The following is a 20,904-nucleotide window of genomic DNA, read 5'->3' on the forward strand; positions in this document are numbered from 1 at the left end:
GAAACATTATTTGGTTGTCACAAGAAGGGACGGGGAGTGTGCTCATGACATCCACTGTTTGGGGAGGAAGCGCTTCAACTCAAAAGAAAGCAAAGACCCTTTTCCGGAATGGGGCAGGAGTCAAGAGAAAGAGAGGTTACAGTGTCTCACGTGTGAGATGAACGGTGGCCTCACAGGAAGCCTGTTCTCTCTGTGGTGCTTCCTTCAGGGCAGGCGTTGCCTCTCGGGGGCCTGAGTTGCAGGACCCCTAGTAGAGGGCCCTCCTGAGGTGAGGGAAGGTGAGGCAGCCCCTCAGCGAGGAGGGGGCCGAGGGCGGGAGGAGGGCGTTGAGGGGGCAGTGGCAGAGAGGAGCCACTTTGGGACGGGTAGTGACCAGGAGGGAAGGGGAGCCGGGGAGCCTCCCTAAAGCACTGGGAGGGGAGCCTGGATGTTCGGTGATGGGGCAAGACGGGGCCTGGCCTGCCTCAGGCAGCGGCCCCACTCCCGAGCAGACCCGGCCCTGCCGTACCTCAAGCCGGATCCCCCCAGAGGGTGGGGATGAGGTGTGAGGACTGCTCGCGGAGGGACTACCGTACGACTCAGGACCACCAAGCCCTGGAGCTGCCCCGCTCAGAAGCTGGGCCACTGACTCCAGACAGGAGATCAATGGGTCAGTCAGGTCTAGAGAAACTGAACAGGCCTGGCTTGAGGCTTGGGGAAAGCCATCCCCCTACCCCAGCACTTGCTTTCTTCCCTGGGGACCTGGGGGAACCAGTCGTGGCAGAGGACAACCTAGAGCTGCAAAGAGGGGATCGGGCAAGTAGGCAGCAGACCTGATTAGACCCCTGGCCCCTCACCCCTATCCCAGTCTCGGAACTCAGGCAGCCAGGGGCTCTCTGTCCAGACTGAGGAATGGAGGATTCTTCTCTGGAAAAGCTAACATCTGGGGCCCGCTCTCTGCCAGATCATCCAAAAGCTGATCCCACCAATTACAAGGCTTCTTGGCCCAGACCTTCCAGTTGGCCTTTGAGTGAATGTGCTCTTAAATACGACCAGACAGCCAGCCAGGGACCATCGGGCATTTCAGGGTAGCGCCCCCCGCCCTACCATGAGGAGAGTACTCCCCCCATTACACAGAAAAAGGAAACCTGGAGAAAGCCAAGATTATGCAGGGAAAGAATAAAATACTTTTAAAAGAGATAATATTCTGTGATAATAGTAATAACAACAATAAATACTTATTAGAGGGCTTGCTACATGCCAGGTCCTATCCTCAGGACACTCATATTTTTAAATATACATAGAAAGAACACAGTGCACTCATAAACAAAGAATAAGATGTTTTAGGAAAAAAGGAACATTCAGAGAACACTGAAGAGTACTAGGGAATTAATCATATGATTACACACAAGAAAGAAAAGTCAGTGGATTTAATGATAAGGTTGAGGAACTCTCCCATAAATCAGAGGAAAAAAGATAAAGAAATGCGAGGGGGGGTGGTGTGCGGATAAATATCTTAGAAGAGGACTGATCCAGGAAGTCCAATACCTGCCTTAAACAAAGCCCAGGAAAGGGAAACAGAACGTGGAAGGATCATACGAGAGAATTTCCTAGAACTCAGTTTCCAAATAAAAAAATACCAAGAGGACTTCCCCGTTGACGCAGTGGTTGGGAATCCGCCTGCTAACCTGGGGACATGGGTTCGAGCCCTGGTCTGGGAAGATTCCACATGCCACGGAGTAACTAAGCCCGTGTGCCACAATACTGAGCCTGTGGTCTAGGGCCCACGAGCCACAACTACTGAGTCCGTGTGCTGCAACTACTGAAGCCCGCGCGCCTAGAGCCTGTGCTCGGCAACAAGTGAAGCCACTGCAATGAGAAGCCCGCACACCGTAATGAAGAGTAGCCCCCGCTCGCTGCAACTAGAGGAAGCCCGTGTGCAGCAACGAAGACCCAGCACAGCCAAAACAAACAAGAAAAAAAAATGCCAAGTAAAAAGACCTACATTCTGGCACATCATTGTGAAATTTCAGATTTGCAGGAATAAAAGAGAAGATCCTAAACATCTCTGGAGAAGGAAAAAAGACCCCATGCCATGTAAGAAGAATCAGGATTCTCCCGGCTACAGTACATGCCAGAAAACAGGGCAGAAAACAACGCCTTCAAAATTCTGAGGGGGAAAGATCATATTCATGCAACTCTCTCTTTGGAAATTTCTAGAGGACATGCTCTAGTAAAATGAGGGAGGATACAGATATGAGAGAGAAAAAGCCAGGCCAAGCAAACAAGGGAGAAGCAAAGGGGATTCCAGGAGCCGGCTGGAAGGTGGCCAGTAAACAGGCCTGTCCTCCAGGGGAGAGGTTTCCAGGAAAAAGAGGGACTGAGGGCTTACCTGATATGTCTGAGTATTTACGGAAAACCTCATGACTTGATGGAGTAGTTATAAAGAGTTCAGGATAAACGTATAGCGAATCAGGCAAATGGAAAAAACAAGACAATTATTAACTCCAGAAAGAAAATGTAATCTTATAATGTAAGACTTGTCTCTGCAATGAGCATAATTACATAGTTATAATAATGAAAATATTGATTACTGATTTAGCCAGATATTGTGATATAATGATAGGAGGAGGGAAGGGAGGTGAGGCAGGGGTATAAGAAAGCTAAATTCTTGTCAACCATCAGGTGATGTGTAAAAGCAAAAAGTAACAAGAGTGAATTTTATGGTATGTGAATTATATCTCAACTTAATTTCAGTTTTTAAAAAATTGAAAAAAGTGGTAAGTAAAGAAAGAGCACTCTAAGCATATTATTTAGAAATAAGGCAGGGAATTCCCTGGTGGTGCAGTGGTTAAGAATCTGCCTGCCAATGCAGGGCACCCGGGTTCAATCCCTGGTCGGGGAAGATCCCACATACCACAGAGTAACTAAGCCCGTGTGCCACAACTACTGAGCCTGCACTCTAGAGCCCAAAGCCACAACTACTGAGCCCACACGCCACAACTACTGAAGCCTGCGCACCCTAGAGCCCATGCGCCGCAACTACTGAAGACTGCACACTCTAGGGGCCGAGTGCCACAACCACTGAGCTTGCGTGCTGCAACTACTGAAGCCCACGTGCCTAGAGCCTGTGCTCCGCAACAAGAGAAGCCACCGCAATGAGAAGCCCGCACACCGCAACTAGAGAAATCCTGCGCGCAATGCAGCCAAAAAAAGAAATAAGGCAGTCAACACTAGAAGAAATGGCTAAACTACTGTCATCATTGCCCTAAAGCCTTGAGTAAAAGCAACTCAAGTCTTCAGTGCTTTGGAGGAAAATAACAAAAAGGAGCTGTTTTAGAGCTGGATTCAGTGGGAACAAGAAATCAAAGTGGAAGAAGCTGCAAGACCTGAGGGGAAGGAAGTCACAGTGACCTTGGGGAGGGCCTGGCTGTTCCTGGCTGTGGAATGGGGACCCTGAGCCATTTTTATGGGATTCTCAGGGGTCATAGTGACCCAGAAGGCTGAAGGCATTGAGTTACACAGGGTTCCTCTCACATAAAACCTCTGGTTCTCCATCTGGCATCCCCATCCCTACACTTACATGTGTGCGTGCACGTGCGTGTGCACGCGCACGTGCACACACACACACACACACACACACACCCTCCATCCCCAACCTGGGCTTAAGTCTCACCTGGGCTTGAGGTAGCTGAGTGCTTCTGAGAACTGGTTGGTGAGGAAGAGGTCCAGGGCGGTCATGCACTGGTCCAGGGACTCATGGAGGCTGCTCACAGGAGTCCTGATGGGAGAGACACAGGCATGACCTGGGAGCTCTCAACAGAGCCTCAGTTGAGGGGCTCGACTGTCCTGGCTGGAACAGAGCCGCCCAAGGCCCACTCGAACTCCCTGGTGGTCCTTGGATGCCTGTCATGAGCTCCTCCAGGCTGCCCACTCTGTACTAAGACACAGGACAATTTGGACTTACCTCTAAGTGTTCCTAAAGGTGGGAGGGGGAGCAGAGGGGGGTGGTGTCATCTGAGATCGTGGGGAGGGGCTGAGGATGGGATGTGGTGGGTTGGTGCAAGGAAACCTCAGGAATAAATTTATCTTACCTCTCACAAGGGTAAAAGGAGTCTTTGTGGCCCTTCTGACCCATTGGACTTTTCTGCCCCCACTGGGGGGCACAGCCTACCCACTAAATCCCACTTCAGCTCTTTTCTTCCTCCTCCTTCTCTAGGCCTTCTCCTGGCCTCCTCAGGCCTGCATTCTAGAACCCCACAGGCGCTGTCACAATGGGCCATAGTGGGCAGCCACCCTGTAAGAGCTGTCAGGGCCTTTTATGTTCAAGGGCCACCTTCCCAATGGCACCTCCAGTACACCTGACCTCCTTCCAGTCCTTACACTTCTTGATAGCTCTTATCACCCTCTGACATATATATATTTTTTACTTATTTTTGTGTTTATTGTCTGTCTCCCTCCACTAAAATATAAGCTTCCTGAGGGCAGGAATCTTTGTTTTGTTCACTGCTGTATCACCGGCACCTAGTATCTGGTACAAAATGGGCTTTTGATAAATATAGGTTAAGTCAGTGAATGAACGAATGGATGGATGGATGGAGAGTCTTGGGCTAGGAGGGCAAATCCCTGATCTTTCTGAGCCTCAGCTTCCCATCTGAAAGATGAGAGATGATCCCAAAAGTCCTGTCTGATGGTCTTATGAATGTCTCTTCTCAAGGGGTCGCTTTTAAGTAGAGAAGGCTCTAAAAAGTGTCTCGATGATCGTACTGAAAGGAGATCCTTTTCCCCCAAAGTTAATAAAGTTCTTTCTCCACCAGGTAAACTTCTACACCTATCTTAAGGCCCAGCTCTAATATCTCCTCCTCTGCGATGCATCAACAGAACTTCCCAGGCAAAATGAAACATGCCTTGGTCAGAACTGAACTCCTGTTTGTTCTCCCAAATCTGTTCTCCAGATTTGCCATCTCAATAAATAGTACCCCTCGACCAAGTTTCTCAAGTCAGAAATAGTCATCCTTGACACATCCTCCCCCTGGTCTCCGTCATCTACTCCATCAATAAGCCCTATCAGTTCTACCTCCTGAACATCTCTTAATCCACTTCCTTCTACACCCAGTGCCCCCCAGTCCAGGCCACTACCATCTGTACCCATGTCTGATGGAAGACCCCTCCTCTACTCCTGTCCATTCCTAACTCTTCTCTCTCTCTGTTATCCCATTTTATTGTTTTTCATGCTTCTTCTCTCTCTTCTTTGCCATCTCGTTCACTCTCTTTGTTAGATTCTAAGTAATTTCTTTAGATCTTTCATTTCGCTAATTCTCTTTAAGTGGGTCTCATCCGCTACTTATCCTCTACTGAGTTTTTAATTTCAGTGATTTTATTTTTCATCTCAGAAATTCCACTTGGTTCTTTTTCAAATCTGCTTGGTCATTTTGGGCAGTATTTTGTTCCCTGCTTATTGTTGCAAGTCTATCTTTGATTTCTTTATACATTTTAAACACAATCAGTTATAATCAATATCTTAACGCTCTAGGATCTTAGACTCTTAATTCTGCTATTTCTTGCTTCTGGTATCTATTGCTCACAGCGACTTGTTTCTTTGTGTGTTTTGTAATTTTACCATGAGCTCCTATTTGACTGATCCCAAAGGGATCTTGAAATGAGAATCCATTCCTTCAGAGAGGATTTTCATTTACTTCAGCCAGGTTCCCTGGGGTGCTACCACCCCCCCAAGACCATTTATGTTACTTTTTTTAGTTTAGCATACCCAGGACCACAGAGGTAGTGTATATTCAAACCTGAAATTTGTGTGAGGGCAGACCAACATGTATAATTGTCTAGGGAGCCTCTTTGTCCCCACAAGAACTGTCACCTCCCTTTGTGGTGGGTGGGTGTTTTTTTGCCCCTATTTGCTGAGGACGCCCTTTGAAGGTGGCAGATTCACGTGAGGTGGTGGGGAGGCTAAGTTCCAACTCTTCACACTGTCGTTGGGTAGCCCCAAGTCCTTATTTCCCATTCCTTAAGTGTCATTAAAACTCAAGAGTCTAGGTTTCTGGAATTTGTAAATACCCTCAGGTTGCTGTGGCTTCATCTTATTTACCAGCCTGATTTCAGCTCTCTCTTAATTCTTGGCCTGAGAGGATTTGTTACTTCTGTGGGCACTCAGGAATGTATTTTAAAGGATGTATGTTGTAACTCATCCAGCCTCTAGGTAGTTTTTTTAAGGGATAATGTAGGAAGCATTATTCCCTTTACTCTGTCCCTCTCATAATAGCCAAAATTATCTTTTTAAAACCGAAATCTGACCATGTCACTTCTGGATTTGAAATCCTTCAGTGTCCTACTCTTAGGATAAAGATCAAGTTCCTTTCCAGGGCCAAAAAGGCCCCACTGGAAGCAGCCTCTGCCCACCTCTTCATGAGGCAGGGACAGAGTCTTCCTTGGCACCCAGGGCTTAGCCTAGTGAGTGGTGCTCTTTCCACTGTCTCTGTTGCATGAATCAATGAAAAGGCAGTGAGTACCTACTGTCCCAGGCATTTAACTGGCGTGCTCTCCGTGAGCCCTCACAAAGCCTTGTGGAGTGAGGTTATTATCTCCACTGCAGATGAGGAGACTGAGGCACAGAAGAGAGGTGACTTGCCCAAGGTCACACACCTAAGCGTGGGTTCTGACCCGTTTCTGCCTGAGCCAGTGCCCACCAGCTCAGCCCCAGGAAGTCAAGTCCATTGTCCTGGCTTCTGCCCATCTCTAAACAATTCCAGAGTTGAGAGCCTACCTCCCACTTCTGCGCACACCCCGCTCCCACCCCCACCTCCAACCCCATCAAAAAAGAGGTTCTGCCTCCTTGGTCTATCTGGAGAGAAAGATGCACAGACAGATGGACAGACAGCACAGAGGCGCATAGTCCCTCCCCTGGCAGCCCCAGCACCACTTCCCCTTAACTGTCATGAGGTGGGTCTGCGGTGACCTCTCCAGACGGGCAGCTGCTTTGGGGCAGCCCTGGAGCTGATTTCTTCCCTGCCACAAACATCCACCCATCTCTGGCTCTGGGCCAGGCCTGGGGCTGGACTCTGGGGAAAGAAACTGGACCCAGACGTGGGCCTGCCTTTGAGGGCTACAGTGACAGCTAGAGCCATCAGGGCCGTGGTCATGGGAGTCACTGGGGGCTGGGGAGGCCCGGAAGTGAGGGGGGTGCCGTCAAGGAAGCTTTCTGGATAAAATGGACCTGAATTGAGGACAAGATGGAGAAGGAAGTCCCAGAAGAGGAAAAGAGTATGAGCAAAGGGCTGGAGGCATGATACCATAGTGAGGAGGGGGCACAGGCCATCATGGGGCAGGTGGAGAAGACAGAGGCTCTGGAAGGCCTGTAAGTGGACGGGTGGGATGGGGGCATCCCAGCTGGCTGGGGAGCTCAGGTCACGCTAGGGACATTGGCCCCATTTGACCTAATAATAGCATGAACAAACACCTATCACCACTACGAGAATATCACTTCAAGTTATCTAAATTGATGACTGCATTATTTCACTCAGTCCTCCCACCAGCCCCAACAGCCAGATGTTCTTATCTGCATTTGATAGATAAGTGAAGACAGTGAAGACAGGAACCTGATGTCCTCCTCCCAGGAACCTGGGAGAAGACAGAAATACTTTCTGCAAAAGCAACCTGCCAAACCATTCCCCTCCCCTGGCTGTGACTGAGGTCCCCACTTCTCTGCAGGCTGTCCCCACGTCTTTAAGGCCTTTCTGCTCCAAGCCACCCTGCCGGGGCCCAGGCCAAAATATTCCTGGGCTCCCAAGTGGTGATGGTGGCCTCTTTGCTGTGCCGGGTGGAAACTCTGGTATGGGGAGGATGCTGAGCAGGGTGGAGCGTGGAGCATGGCTGGTGACGACTAACACCAGGAACTTTAGCGTAGTGGGGGAGGGGGCTTGAAGCCAAAGTGAGAAGAGGGCCACCCCACTCCCCTTTCCTCCCACCTCCCCACGGTGGTCTGCCTGTAAACCACTACCTCAGTGTCTGATGGGCAGAGCTGGGGGACCCTCTTCTCCGCTGCAGACAGGAAGCCCTCCTACCCGGATCCCAGTCAGGGTGAGATGGGTGGGGCAGTGGAGGCAGGGCGAGGCAGTCACTCAGAGAGCAGACTGGAATCAGAGCTGGCTTTTACTTCCTTCCAGCATTCAGGGGGAACTTCTGGCTCAGGGGGTAAGGCAACCTGTCCATGGGGATCTGTCACATCCACAGTGACCTTTCTAAATTGCAAATACGATTGTGACTCTGCTCCCAGAGTCCCGCTTAGCTGTGCATAAAGTGAGTACCACGTGGCAGGGAGTGATGTGGTGTGGCCTAGGTAGCGTGGAGTTTTGAAAGCAGACAACCCTGGACTCAAGCTGCAGCTCAGCAATCACTTGCTGGAGAAATGTGGGAAGGTTCTTTAACCTCTATGAGCCTCAGTTTCCTCATCAATGAAATGGGAATGACCTACCTCCCAGGGTTGCTGGGAAGAATGACGGAGACAGTGGAAAGCACAATAGGAAGTATTCGGGAAACATTAGCAAATTTTTTCCCCTAAGATTATGTATTTCCATCATTTCTTTTACCGAGCAGCACCACTTTTATAATGAAACTAAGTAACTTTAAAAGATTGAGCGCACATATCCTGTAAAATCCCAGCAATTCCACTCCTACCTGGCAACGTGGAAGAACACTCACATATGTGCAAAGGACAATCATTCAAGAATATTCAATGTTTGAATAACAAGACACTGGGAACCACCTCAGTGTTCACCAAGAAGCCTGGATAAATAAATAAATGATGGTCTCTACATCAGGTGGCATATCATACTTCAAGGCAAGTGGGGACCAGGGCTTCAAGGATCAAGAGAGCTAAAACTCAGTAACCTGAAGCTGAGTGAGAAAAAGCAAGCTGCAGAATGATTTGTGCTATATGACTCCATTTACAGAAAAAATGTAAAGAGCTACGTATTTTTTAGGCTTATACATACTCAGCAAAAGAATAAAAACAGACAGAGAAATGATAAAACCAAAATTCAGGATGGTGACTATCTCTGTACAGGTAAGGGTGGGCTGGTCCACAGGGATGCTTTATTTCTTACAAAGAATATGAAATAAACAGGGCACAATGTTAACATCTGAAAAAGCTTGCTGGCAAGGGCATGGAGTTCATTTTATTATTTGTGATATTCTTCTGAAGGCTGAAAATATTTCATAATTTTTAAAGTGGAGGAGATTTAAATGTTGGTCTTTTCACCACTGAGCCTCACACATGGGGCTGGGCCCAGAGCAGGCCTGGGGGTGTTTGTTGACTGACTGAATGAGTGTCTACGGTGAAGGTGGAACTGCTTTGCTCCTGCTCTGCTCAGACCCCACCAGAATGGCACTGAACAGGGCCAGGGACAGATGGACCTGGAGGGCACGCAGGTGGGTGGGTATGGTTTAGTGTGAGGATGACCTGCCAGTGCTAGAAGGGCAGGCTCATTGCCCTGGAGGCCCAAGGAGGGGCCAGAAGAGCCCTGGGTTGTAGAGAGGACTCAGTCAGGGATGTGAGTGTGCAAGGAAGAAGGATGAATGAGGGGTCTAGTCTGGGAGTTCAGGATTCTTTAATAGGTGCCCTGCTCCATGCCTGCCTTCTCTCCTGGAAACCATTTTTCTGGGCCCAATGGGGTGGTGCTCAGGACTGGGCAGAAGGGATTTAACCAGCTTCCAGATTTACAAAGACCAGCCCAGAGAAGGAAGGGAGCAGGCAGCCCAGCCTCCCTGTATTTTCCAAAGGAGGGACCAGAAGTCTAGGGAGGATAAAGGACTTGGTCGATGTCATACAAAACACTGCCTGACTCACCAGGCAACCCTCCCCCAGGCCAGGGTGTCCACCGGCCACCCAACTTCCAAGCCCTCAGCCTGGGACACACACAGGCCCTGTGGAGGCCTCCAGCTGACAGCTGGCACCAGCCGAGTCACCTCCCTGTTCACGTGTTAGCCCTGAGGCCCTAGGCAAATATTGTCCCTGGTGGTGAGGCTCCAGGCAGAACGGCAGCCCTCCCAGCTCACCTGTGCATGATCTCCACCCAGCAACCTCCTAGCAGTGCCGGCTCCCAGGAGCAGGGCTCCCAGCCCCTATCCACGGGGGTCCAGGAATGGCAGAGTTGCTCCAGGTATCCCAGCAGCTGGCAGCTGTCACTGCTACAGGGGCGGTGTAGGGGTCCTACAGGGTTCCTCAACGGGGTGGGGTGGGGATGAGCAAAAGTGCCACGTTGAAAGTGACAACACCCACCTTTACTACCCCTGTTCCTGTTGTGCCCGGTGGGCCGGGCCAGTTCCTATCTTAGTCTTTTAACTCCTCCGAATATCCCCGAACATGAAGTACTGTCTGGCATCGCTGGGTTCAAATCCCAGGCCCACTTCTCACCTCCTGGGAGACCTAAGACAAGTCATTTAAGAGCTACTGCTCAGTTTTCTCACCTGTAACGGAAGTGACAATAAGAGCCCACCCACAGCTGTGGAGATTGTAAACGTCACGAGCGGAGGAAGGAGGCTCTGACCCGGCTGTGGCCACAGCTTCCTAACGAAGTTGGGACCCAGCGGGGAGTGACCGACCGACCCAGGGTGCCCAGGGCCTCCATCGTCCCCGCGCAGCCCCCTCCCCGCTCTCCGAAGGTGGCGGCGACAGCACCCGGAGGCCGGGAGGGGCGGGGGTCGCAGTGCCGCCCCGCAGAGGCTGGAAGCCGCAGTGCGGGCCTCGCGGGAGGCCAGGCCCGGCGCCGCCCCCCGCCCCGCCCCGCCCGCGCCCTCCGGGGCCGCTCCGCAGCGCACTTACCCTGCCGGCACGGCGCCCGGGGAGCCGGCCGTGGTCATCGCCGAGGGGGGCGGACAGCGTGCCCCCGCGGACGCCAGCCGCGGCCCAGGTGCTGCCGCCGGAACCCCGAGCGGGCGCTGTGCCGCCGAGCCGCGGACGCGCCGGCCGGGGAGGGGAGCGCCGGGGGCGGGGAAGGCGGCGGGGCAGGGCCGAGCCTCGGTCTGCCCACCTGCGCAGTGGGGCCAGGCCGCCGCCCGCCCGAGGCCGACCGCAGACGCGGGCCCAGCAGCGGGCGGGGGCTGCTTGGGGCCTGCCCGCCAGCGGAAGGCGCCCCCGCCCCACCTCCGCTTTGACGGGTAAGACCCCTGGGCGCCCAAGGTCTGCCCAACCCATGCCCCTGAAAGCGGGGGCTCGCTCCTTCCTAAGGAGCCCCACCAGTGTGGTCCCGGGAAGTTCTCCTAGGCCTGAGGTCCACCTCCCTGCCACTCTCACCGCCCCCGACCCAAGCCCTTCATCATCCTACTGCATCGGTCGGGGGCATTCATGCAAAGAAAGACGTGGCCTCTAGAGTCAGGCTTGGATTTTAACCCCACCCACTTGTCCACAGCTTGACTGTGTTTGCAGGAGACCAGAAGGCAGAAAATAACGCGGTTTAGCACTCGCTGCTAGCCAGCAGTTCACAGTCGCCTCCTCAAATAGTCCCCATAGCTGCCATTTTACAGATGGGGAAACTAAGGTACAGAGTTCACGTGACTTGCCCAAGGCCACTCACCTAAAAAACGGCAAGTCGTGATTGGAACTCAACCCTCCTGACTCCAAAGTGCACACCCTTGCCTTCTGGGTCCCCTCTCCCCTGAATCCCCAGGGCCTATGTGGGGTCACCCATAACACTCCTCAGATGCCTACTGTGTGCCCAGCCCTAAGGTATATGTCTAGGACCAGGGTTGAAGCCGACCTGGTCTCCTGGCAGAAGAGCCACTGGCCCATGAAGAGTTAACCAGCTACCATGTCCAGGCCCCAGATGCTCTTAATCATGACTCATCAGAGCACTTGGCTGCCATTAGAGCTGTCCCTTCACAAAGGCAGGGGACAGAAGGAGGAGGGACTCCAGCACCCCTGGATCTGCCCTGAGCTCCAGGATGTTAGAAAAGGAAACAGGAGGAGTCTGTAGAAGCAGCCGTGATAGAAAGAGGGCTTGGACTAGGTCCTGGGAGAGCCAGGCAGATTGGGCCTGGTGGCAGAGGGGAGAGGTTTAGGGGATTACTGTTTAAATCTAAACAGGTTGTCTAGAAAGGTAGTGAGTTCTTACGCTGTCCATACGTGAGCAGAGCCAGGTGCTCACTAGCAAGGGTTATCCCACCTCTGGGATTCTGACATAAGCATGGAAAAGATAATTAACTACAAGGAGTGGGCTATGATAACATCCACTGTCATCTACAGAAGTCCAGATAAGGGAGAGTGCTATATAGGCTGGGGGCTTCCTGGAGAAGGTGGACAGAGTTGAGCCTTGAAGTTTGTATTATTTATACACAATGAGGGCTTCCCTGGTGGCGCAGTGGTTGAGAGTCCGCCTGCCGATGCAGGGGACGCGGGTTCGTGCCCCGGTCCGGGGAGATCCCACATGCCGCAGAGCGGCTAGGCCCGTGAGCCATGGCCACTGATCCTGCGCGTCCGGAGCCTGCGCTCCGCAACGGGAGAGGCCACAACAGTGAGAGGCCCACATACCGCAAAATAAATAAATAAATAAAATAAATAATAAAAAAATATACACAATGAAGTTGTAGAAAGGATGTACCAGATGGGTACATGGATGAAAAAGCATGGAAGTGGGCAAAGGTACACTGAGGACAGCTGGAGTTTGTGAAGCTGGTGAGAAGACCAGCACTGTGTGTAAAGAGGAGCCTGGGTGAGGAGGCTGGCGGTGGGGGGCTGGGGGGTCTTATCACATGCCAGGCACTTTCAGGTCTCTAGGCATTTGCACGTACTGTTCCCTCTGCCTGGAACACACCTTCTTCCTTGTCACATATTATTCATTCATTTAACCAAGGGATGATCCAAAATCGTACAATTGAAAGGCTTCTTTTTTTTTAAAAAAAATACAAATTTACCAATATAAAATTGCCAGGGTCCTCCCAGAGCCTTGGGAGGGGCCAGGTGAGTAGGGAGTTCTGAAGGTTTATGCTACATTAGCTTCAAAGTAAATCTTTACTGTATTTGACCAACATTTATTAAAATCCTGCCCTGTGCGAAAGCTCCTACTCACCCTGCAGGTTTCAGTTCAGATGCCTCCTCTTCCAGGAAGCCCTTCCTCCCTAGATGGGTCGGGGCTTCCTGGGCACACACTGCTCTAACCCACTTTCACCTCCCCTATCACCCTGAGTGAACACCATCTGTGTATGGTGGGGGTGGAGTGAGGTTTGTATGTGACTGTCTCTGCCATCAGACTGGGACCTTCTGGAGGGTAGGGCCTGGTCTGACATCTCTGTATAAGTGCCTAACTAATCACCAAAAACTTTAACACTGAGCCTAGCACTTTACCATTTTCCTCTGAGGTAATGATTATAATAATGACTGATATTCATCGAAGGCTTATTATGTGCCACACGTGTTACGTATGTAACGTGGATTATCTCATTTAATGCACACTTTTAACCACCTCTCTGAGCCTCAGTTTCCTCATCAGTAAGATGGAAGTACTGCCTGCTTCAAAGGGTCATTGTGAGGATTAAGCATTATGTGTAAAACGCCCAGAAGGGTGCCTAGCATGTGCTTATGGTGTTACATAAGTGCCCTGACGATGGTGGTGACAGTGTCAAGGTAGATGCTATTATTCTCCCCCTTCTACAGAGGAAAACTAAGGCTCAGCTTTGCCTTCAGAGCTGGAACTCTGCCCATGCCACAACGGTGGCAGTGATGCTGGGGCCACTCGCCTGGTGAGTCAGAGCATCAGAGTGGCCCACCCCTCCTGAGGGTTCCACCTGGGTAGTTCCCGGCTCCCAAGAGCTCCTTCCTAGCCCCAACCCTGGGGAGCCTGTGAGTCACCATTATTTCTGCCTCCCAACCCCGGTGACCCTGCTCAGGTCACCTGCTCATTCCCAGGGGACCAGGAGAGCATCCTGAGTCCTGGGTTCCCTCCTCCCCTGCGAGGGGACCTTTTTTTCTGATGCTTGGTGCCTGGGAGATGCGAGGCCTGTTTTCCTCTCTCATCTCCCCAGCCTGTAAGAACAAACCACTGGGCTCACTGCACTTCTCAGTGGCCCTGAGACGTCTCAATATAGACTGTTTTCACCAATACCATCTCTCAGCTTGAGAAGGCCTTCAGGAAATTCCCTGGTGGTCCAGTGGTTAAGACTTGGTGCTTTCACTGTCGGGGCCCGGGTTTGATCCCTGGTCAGGGAACTAAGATCCCGAAAGCTGCATAGCATGGCCAAATTTAAAAAAATTTTAAAAAAAGAAGAAGAAGAAGAAGGTCTTCAATAAGTATCTGTTTAGTGAAACCTCCTCAGAATGCTCCAGAAAGCTCCATAGTAGCTTTATCTCCCATCCTACAGATGAGAAGACTGAGGCTTGGACCAAGTGTGACTTGGACTCAGGTCTAGCCATATCTTAAACCAGGTCTCAATTCTATCCTGTAGAGAAAATGTGTGGAAATGTGTGTGTGTGTGTGTGTGTGTGTGTCACAGAAATAAGGGTGTGAGCATGTGAAAAGTGATGCCATCGTAGAAGGAGCTTAAGCTGTGAAGTCAGTTCTCCTCTCTGAATCTCAGTCTTCCATCTGTAAACCTGGGATAATAGTGCCAGCCTCTCAGGGATGCTGGTAGTAATGCTTACTGAGCATTAACTTGGGTGACCCCTTGTCCCCTTCCCTATTCTCAGTGCCATTCTCCAGACCTCTCCCTGGAGAAAGCCTCCACTCCCCAGCCCCACCCGCACTGTCTCTAAAGCCCAGAACTATCCACTTCAGACCCTAGAGCCCTCCCAGTGGCTGTAAAGCAGGTTTTCTTAAAGTGAGTGAGCCCCACCCAGCAGGTTACAGGCTTGGGCTCGTTAATAATTCACAAGTAAACAGGCCCATCCACAAAGGGCCCTGGAAGAGGGCTGAACCAGTCACAGTTCTTCAATATTCCCTGGAGAGAGGCCCTTAGGGAGCACGAGGCCTGCTCCTTGGGCCGGCCCCCTTCCTCCTCAAGGACTCTGGCCCCTACTAGCTGTGAACCTCAGACAAGTTACCGCCTCACTCTGGCCCTTAGTTTCTCTCTCCCCACCAAATATAAAAGGGAGACAAGATTGCACCAGGAAGTCAAGGACCCTCCCTGCTCTGATGTTCTCAGTTCTGGGATCTGAGCTCTTTTATGAAAGTCTGGTCTCCAGGAGCTGCCAAGGGTGGGTCTAAGAAAGGAGCCTCCAGTCAGGCACAAAGGACCAAGAACAATTCTGAGTGAAAAGAAGATACAGAATGCTAATGAAGGGTTTCTGGCATCGAGTGGCATCCCGTCAGAGGTTAGAACTTGGGCTGCAGGACCAGGAAGATCTGGCTGGACTCCTGCCCCACCATGTCCTTGCTCCGCAGCCCCAAGCAAGTCAGTCATCCTACTAGCTCGAGGCAGGGCAGGGAACGGTTCAGAGAGCAGGTTTGCAAGCCAGGGCTTATACCCCACCTCTGACACCCTGCACTGCATCTCTGAAATGGGGATGTTGATGGCACCAACCTCACTGGGTTGCTGTAAGGATTAAACGAGATAAAACACATAAAGCTCTTGGAATGGGGCCTTATCATTATTCTTTGAGCTTTAGTTTCCTCACCCATAAAGCAGGGATAACAAGACTGTCGTGAGCATTAAATAAGCAAATGAACCCAAAAGAGCTTTGGAACTATGCAAGGCTGTCCAGAGAAGAGGCATTTCCCCTATGATGTGCACCCAGACCTGGCCAGGTCCAGAAGGACAGAGCAGCATCCATTGGACACCTACTACATGCCCTCAGGGCAAATGTGCTACCTCAGTCACTGCTGGTGGGAGTAGAAAGTGGCACTGTCTTTCTGAAGGGCAACTGGAATTAGGGGCTGAAAGCCTCAGAAAGATGACCAGTAACACCTGGGTAGCAAACATGTCTTAATAAATAATCAGACACAAAGATTTATTGTACATTGATGTTCATCATAGTGTTTCCTATAATATACAGCTGGAAATAACCTAAATGCCCATCAATAAGGAATTAGTTCAGGGACTTCCCTGGTGGCGCAGTGGTTGAGAATCCGCCTGCCAGTGCAGGGGACACGGGTTCGAGCCCTGGTCCCCGTGTGCCACAACTACTGAGCCTGCACTCTAGAGCCCGTGAGCCACAACTACTGAAGCCCGCGCACCTAGAGCCTGTGCTCCGTAACAAGAGAAGCCACTGCAATGAGAAGCCTGTGCACCACAATGACGAGTAGCCCCCGCTCACCGCAACTAGAGAAAGCCCGTGTGCAGCAACAAAGACCCAACGCAGCCAAAAGTAAATAAATAAATAAATATTTAAAAAAATAAGGAATTAGTTCAGTGAATTATAGTGAATTTGTAGGGTGAACTATTCTGCAGATATTAAATTTATAGAGAATTTATTTGCCTGGATTACTGCATTGTCTCCTAATTGTTTGCTCTCCTCTTACCCTTGTCCCCTTATTGTCTACTCTCTACACAGCACCAGACCCACTTGATCAGATCATGTCACGCTCCTGTTCACACCTCTGCTCTGGCTTCCCATCGTGCTCAGTGCAAAAGTTAAAGTCTTCGCTCGGCCACCAGGCCTGGATGCCCTGCACCCCCATCTCTCTCTCTGATATCATCTCCCTTTACTCCCTTATTCAGCCACACTGGCTTCCTTGCTCTTCTCCAAATATGTCAGGCATACTCCCACCTCAGGAGCGTGCCTTTGCACTTCCTGTTCCCTGTGCCTGGAATGCTCTTCCTGCAGATATTCACATGATTAGTCCCTCACCTCCTTCAGGACTTAGCTCAAATGTTACCTTCTCTGTGAGGCCTTCCCTGACCATTCTGTTTAAAATGGAACCATCACACTCATTCTCCCAATTCCTTTGCCCTGCATTATTTTTTCCATAGCACTTGTTATCTGACATCCTGTATATTTTGCTTATTCGTTTAGTCTCTGTCTCTCCCTACTAAATTCTACACTCCACAAGAGAAGAGTTTGTTTTTGGTTTTTTTTCCAGCTTTGTTCTCTAACATATTTTCAGTGCCCAGAACAGTGCCTGGCACACAGTAGGTGCTCAATAAATATTTATTGCATGAATGAGTTTTTGAAAAGGTGGAAAAATATGAGAAAAGCAGAATACAAAATTACACATCCAGTACTAAAAAGAAAACCCCAATGTCTATGCATTTGAGAAAGTATGAGGAGGCTTCAATTTCCTCATCTATTAGAATTGGAGACAACAGGGCCCCCGGTCAGAGTTGTGGTGCATCGAAGATGATGATGCATGTCAAGTCAGGGCACAGCCAAGGGCAGATCTCACTGTTATTACAGATCACTGAGGCAGCAGAGTTGAAGGGCACAGGGTCTTCTGGAGGCAGGGGCCTAGTTAAGAGGGTGTCGGGGAGAGAAGCTGTGGCTGGAGGGAGCAGGGGCAAGTGCAGGTGGAGAACGGTGACGATTGGAGTGCAGTGCTGTCCTCAGAGCCTGGGGGGCCGTCATCCCCCTTTGAGTGGCCTGGCCTGCACTCAGGGACAGTGCTTGCTTGTGCCCTTCAGTCACTGATATAAAGGAAGTACCCACCCACCAATTTTCTTGGAAAGAGAGCAGAGTTACTTCAATCTGACACTTGGATGCTCTATCTGGGGGAGGCTGTTTCTTAGCTGGAGATGAATTTTTACAGGGGGTGGGTATTGTAGGGCAACTCTGCAAGGGGGTAAGGGGAACACCTGAGGCTGTGGGAGGGAACATGCACGGACAAACTTTGTCTGATGGGGGGGAAAGGAAATCAAAAGGAATAGACCAGGGCTTCTCTGGTGGCACAGTGGTTGAGAATCTGCCTGCTAATGCAGGGAACACGGGTTCGAGCCCTGGTCTGGGAGGATCCCACATGCCACGGAGCAACTAGGCCCGTGAGCCACAACTACTGAGCCTGCGCGTCTGGAGCCTGTGCTCCGCAACAAGAGAGGCCGCGACAGTGAGAGGCTCACGCACCGCGATGAAGAGTGACCCCCGCTTGCCACAACTAGAGAAAGCCCTCGCACAGAAACGAAGACGCAACACAGCAAAAATAAATTAATTAATAAAATCCTACCCCCAACATCTAAAAAAAAAAGAGAAATAGACCAGACCCAGGTCTACCTGGATGGGTGCCTGCTGTCCCACCCACTGTCATAACTCCTAATATAATTGTCTGGGTTATAATATAACCAGCCAGTTAGTAGGCTGGGCAAAGGATTTTACCTGAAAGCAGTAGATTTCTGCACTGCTGTTCACCTGGGAAAGGGCTGATCTTGAGAAAGGAAAGGAAGGCTTGGTTGTCTTGGTTAAGGCAGAAATTTCCTCCTCTCTCGGGAGGGAAGATGCTGGAAGACATACATTGGGCTCTCCAGAAATGGAAGTTCTGCAGGAAGGCTCCTTCCAGGATGGTTGAGGGGCTTGGAGAGGAGCCATAGAATCATAAAACTCAGTTGCTCATTCCTTGCATCCCAAGGTGGCCTTAAAAGTTACAGCCTGGTCCTAGTCAAGTGGTAGGGAATGAGGGGAAAGGTCTGTCCCACCCTTGGGATGGGGTGATAAAGCAAAGAGCCTACACCCTCTCCAGGCCAGGGAGGTGGTGGTAGTCATGGAGAGAATGGGACTAGGGCTGGCAAAGCCACAATCACAGGGGGTGGTGCGTGGCACAGGTCCCAAGCGGGATTCATAAGGGACTAGTTCCCAGCTCCCAGGGGCGACTAGTTCCCAGCTCCCAGGGGGTCAACAACAGCTGGAAGACTGAGACAGATGGTCAGCGGTGCTCCAAGGAAATCATAATTTGGGTACTTCATGAAACTATGGCTTTATTTTAAGACCTGCCATGTGGCCACGTGGATGCTACAACCCTCCCCGCCCTGAACCCTTCCCTGCCACCCACTTGTTTTTAGAGAACTGTTTCTCCTCCTCTCCTCTCCTGCCCCAGTGGCTGAACGGGAGGTGCGTTCTCTTCCTTGACCCCACCTCTCAGGACACAGTGGTTGGTTAAAGAAGAACCAATTGGAATACTTCCCTGAGCTTTTTCATATTAGAGCTGGTGGAGAAGCCCCTTTCTCTCCTGGCCTGGGGAGACTAATCATAACAATCAGTAACACTCTTGGGTATAGCACCGAGACTATGTGTCAAGGACGGTCCTCTGTGCTTCGCATAAACTAATTCATGCAGTCCTCACAACAACCCTGTGAGGCAAGTCCTACCATTACCCTCACTTTACAGATGAAGAAACTGAGGCGCAGAGAACTTAAACAACCTGTCCAAGGTCACACTGGTAGAAAGGCCCGGAGTCAGGATTCAAAATCAACCTGTGTGGCTCCAGAGGACTTTCCACTGCTTTGTCTTACTGTCCCAGGACGTGAGCTTGGAAACGGCTGGCATCCCTGTCTTGCATTGAGTAGAGAAGTAGGTGAGCATTAGGAGAGAATGGAGCTGACCACAGACAGAAACTGAGCTGAGAGGCAGAAATTTTCAGGGGAAGGACAAAGCAACTCAAGCAACTAGAGCTACAGATTGAAGAGATTTCAGGAAATGTGGCATGCTGGCAGAACTGAAATTGCAACCTAAATAATCTATTTTCCATTGACCTCAAGAAAGGACCAAAAATACCCCAAGTCAGAATCCCTCCATAACTGACAAAGGGGGACAAAGGTTACTTGGAGTTTTTCCATGGTATCCTCACCAGGGGTTGAGGATCTGAGGGACCACATTGTGCCTCCCACACCAGAGCCCTCTCCTACTCCATGCAGCTGCCCTCAGCAACAGGGGGTAAATCAGAATCCTGGGGTCAGTAGCTTCAACATCATAGACATTTGGAATTTTAAATCATGAGTCTGGTGATCACAGATGCCTCAGCTCACAGGATCTGAGAATCCCAGAGGTGAAAACTCAGCACTGGCCTTGAGTCCACATCCAGTCCCAAGGAAGGGACCCCATAGCTGCCCAAGGAAGGGACCCCATAGCTGCCCAAGGATTCCAGTCACCAAATTCGAAACTCCCTACCTGGAGGCATCTGAGAGCTCCTTGAGCTCAGACTCAAACCAAGAGCAAGAAATCTTCCAACAACAGCCCAGCAGGCCCCCAGCCTCTTCAGCAGGGCCCCTCCATTCTTGGGGCGGCCCCTCCCTCCTACAAGCTCTACCACTGAATTACTCTCTCAAAAGCGTTCTGCCTGGACTTCCCTGGTGGTGCAGTGGTTGAGAATCCACCTGCCAATGCAGGGGACATGGGTTCCAGCCCTGGTCTGGGAAGATCCCACATGCCGCGGAGCAACTAAGCCCGTGCACCACAACTACTGACCCTGCGCTCTAGAGCCCGCGAGCCACAACTACTGAGACTGCGTGCCACAGATACTGAAGCCCACTCACTTAGAGCCTGTGCTCGGCAACAAGAGAAGCCACCACAGTGAGAAGCCCGCGCACCGCAACGAAGAGCAGCCCCCGCTCGCCGCAACTAGAGAAAGCCTGCGCGCAGCAACGAAGACCCAACACAGCCAAAATAAATAAAGAAATGAATTAATTTATTTTAAAAAAGCATTCTGCCTGCCTACACTTGCCCCTCTGATCCTGGTGCTGTCTCTTATGGGAGCAGCCATGGGGTGGGGGCAGGGGCTACTGGTATGACTGGGAAGGGACCCTGTTTGTAGGCCAAGTAGGTGGCCATCCCCATCTTAAGAGGCACAGGCATCGTTTCCCTCTCCTAACAGTCCCTGGCTACCCAGTCCTGGTGCCTGGAATCCCACCATTGGCTCCCAAACCTTTCTGAATCCCCTCTGTTCAATGCAAATACCTCAGAAGGAAGATTCCCTCGTACCAGTGCACTCACATTTACTGGTCACTGAATATGCTCGGTGGCTTTTTGTTCGGTCCTTTACCAGTGTGGCTTACCAGTGTGGCTTCACC

General features: G+C 51.0%; 1 protein-coding gene across 3 annotated transcripts in view; it reads right to left on the reverse strand.

The window, feature by feature from the left end:
• The window catches only part of TTC39A (tetratricopeptide repeat domain 39A), a 38,625-nt gene extending 27,777 nt beyond the window's left edge, over positions 1-10,848 (reverse strand). Inside the window, exons 1-2 of one of the 3 annotated variants that reach the window (XM_065893021.1) lie at positions 10,811-10,848; positions 3,656-3,760 (exon numbers count right to left, since the gene is read on the reverse strand). In XM_065893021.1, coding sequence (XP_065749093.1) covers positions 3,656-3,760; positions 10,811-10,848 — 143 coding nt within the window. Of the gene's footprint in view, positions 1-3,655; positions 3,763-4,073; positions 4,127-5,042; positions 5,067-10,810 lie in introns of those variants that run through there. The other 2 variants (XM_065893176.1, XM_065893101.1) reach the window with 2 other exon arrangements.
• Positions 10,849-20,904: the final 10,056 nt, after the last annotated feature.

Source organism: Phocoena phocoena, chromosome 1 (assembly GCF_963924675.1).
Source record: "Phocoena phocoena chromosome 1, mPhoPho1.1, whole genome shotgun sequence".
NCBI lineage: Eukaryota > Metazoa > Chordata > Mammalia > Artiodactyla > Phocoenidae > Phocoena > Phocoena phocoena.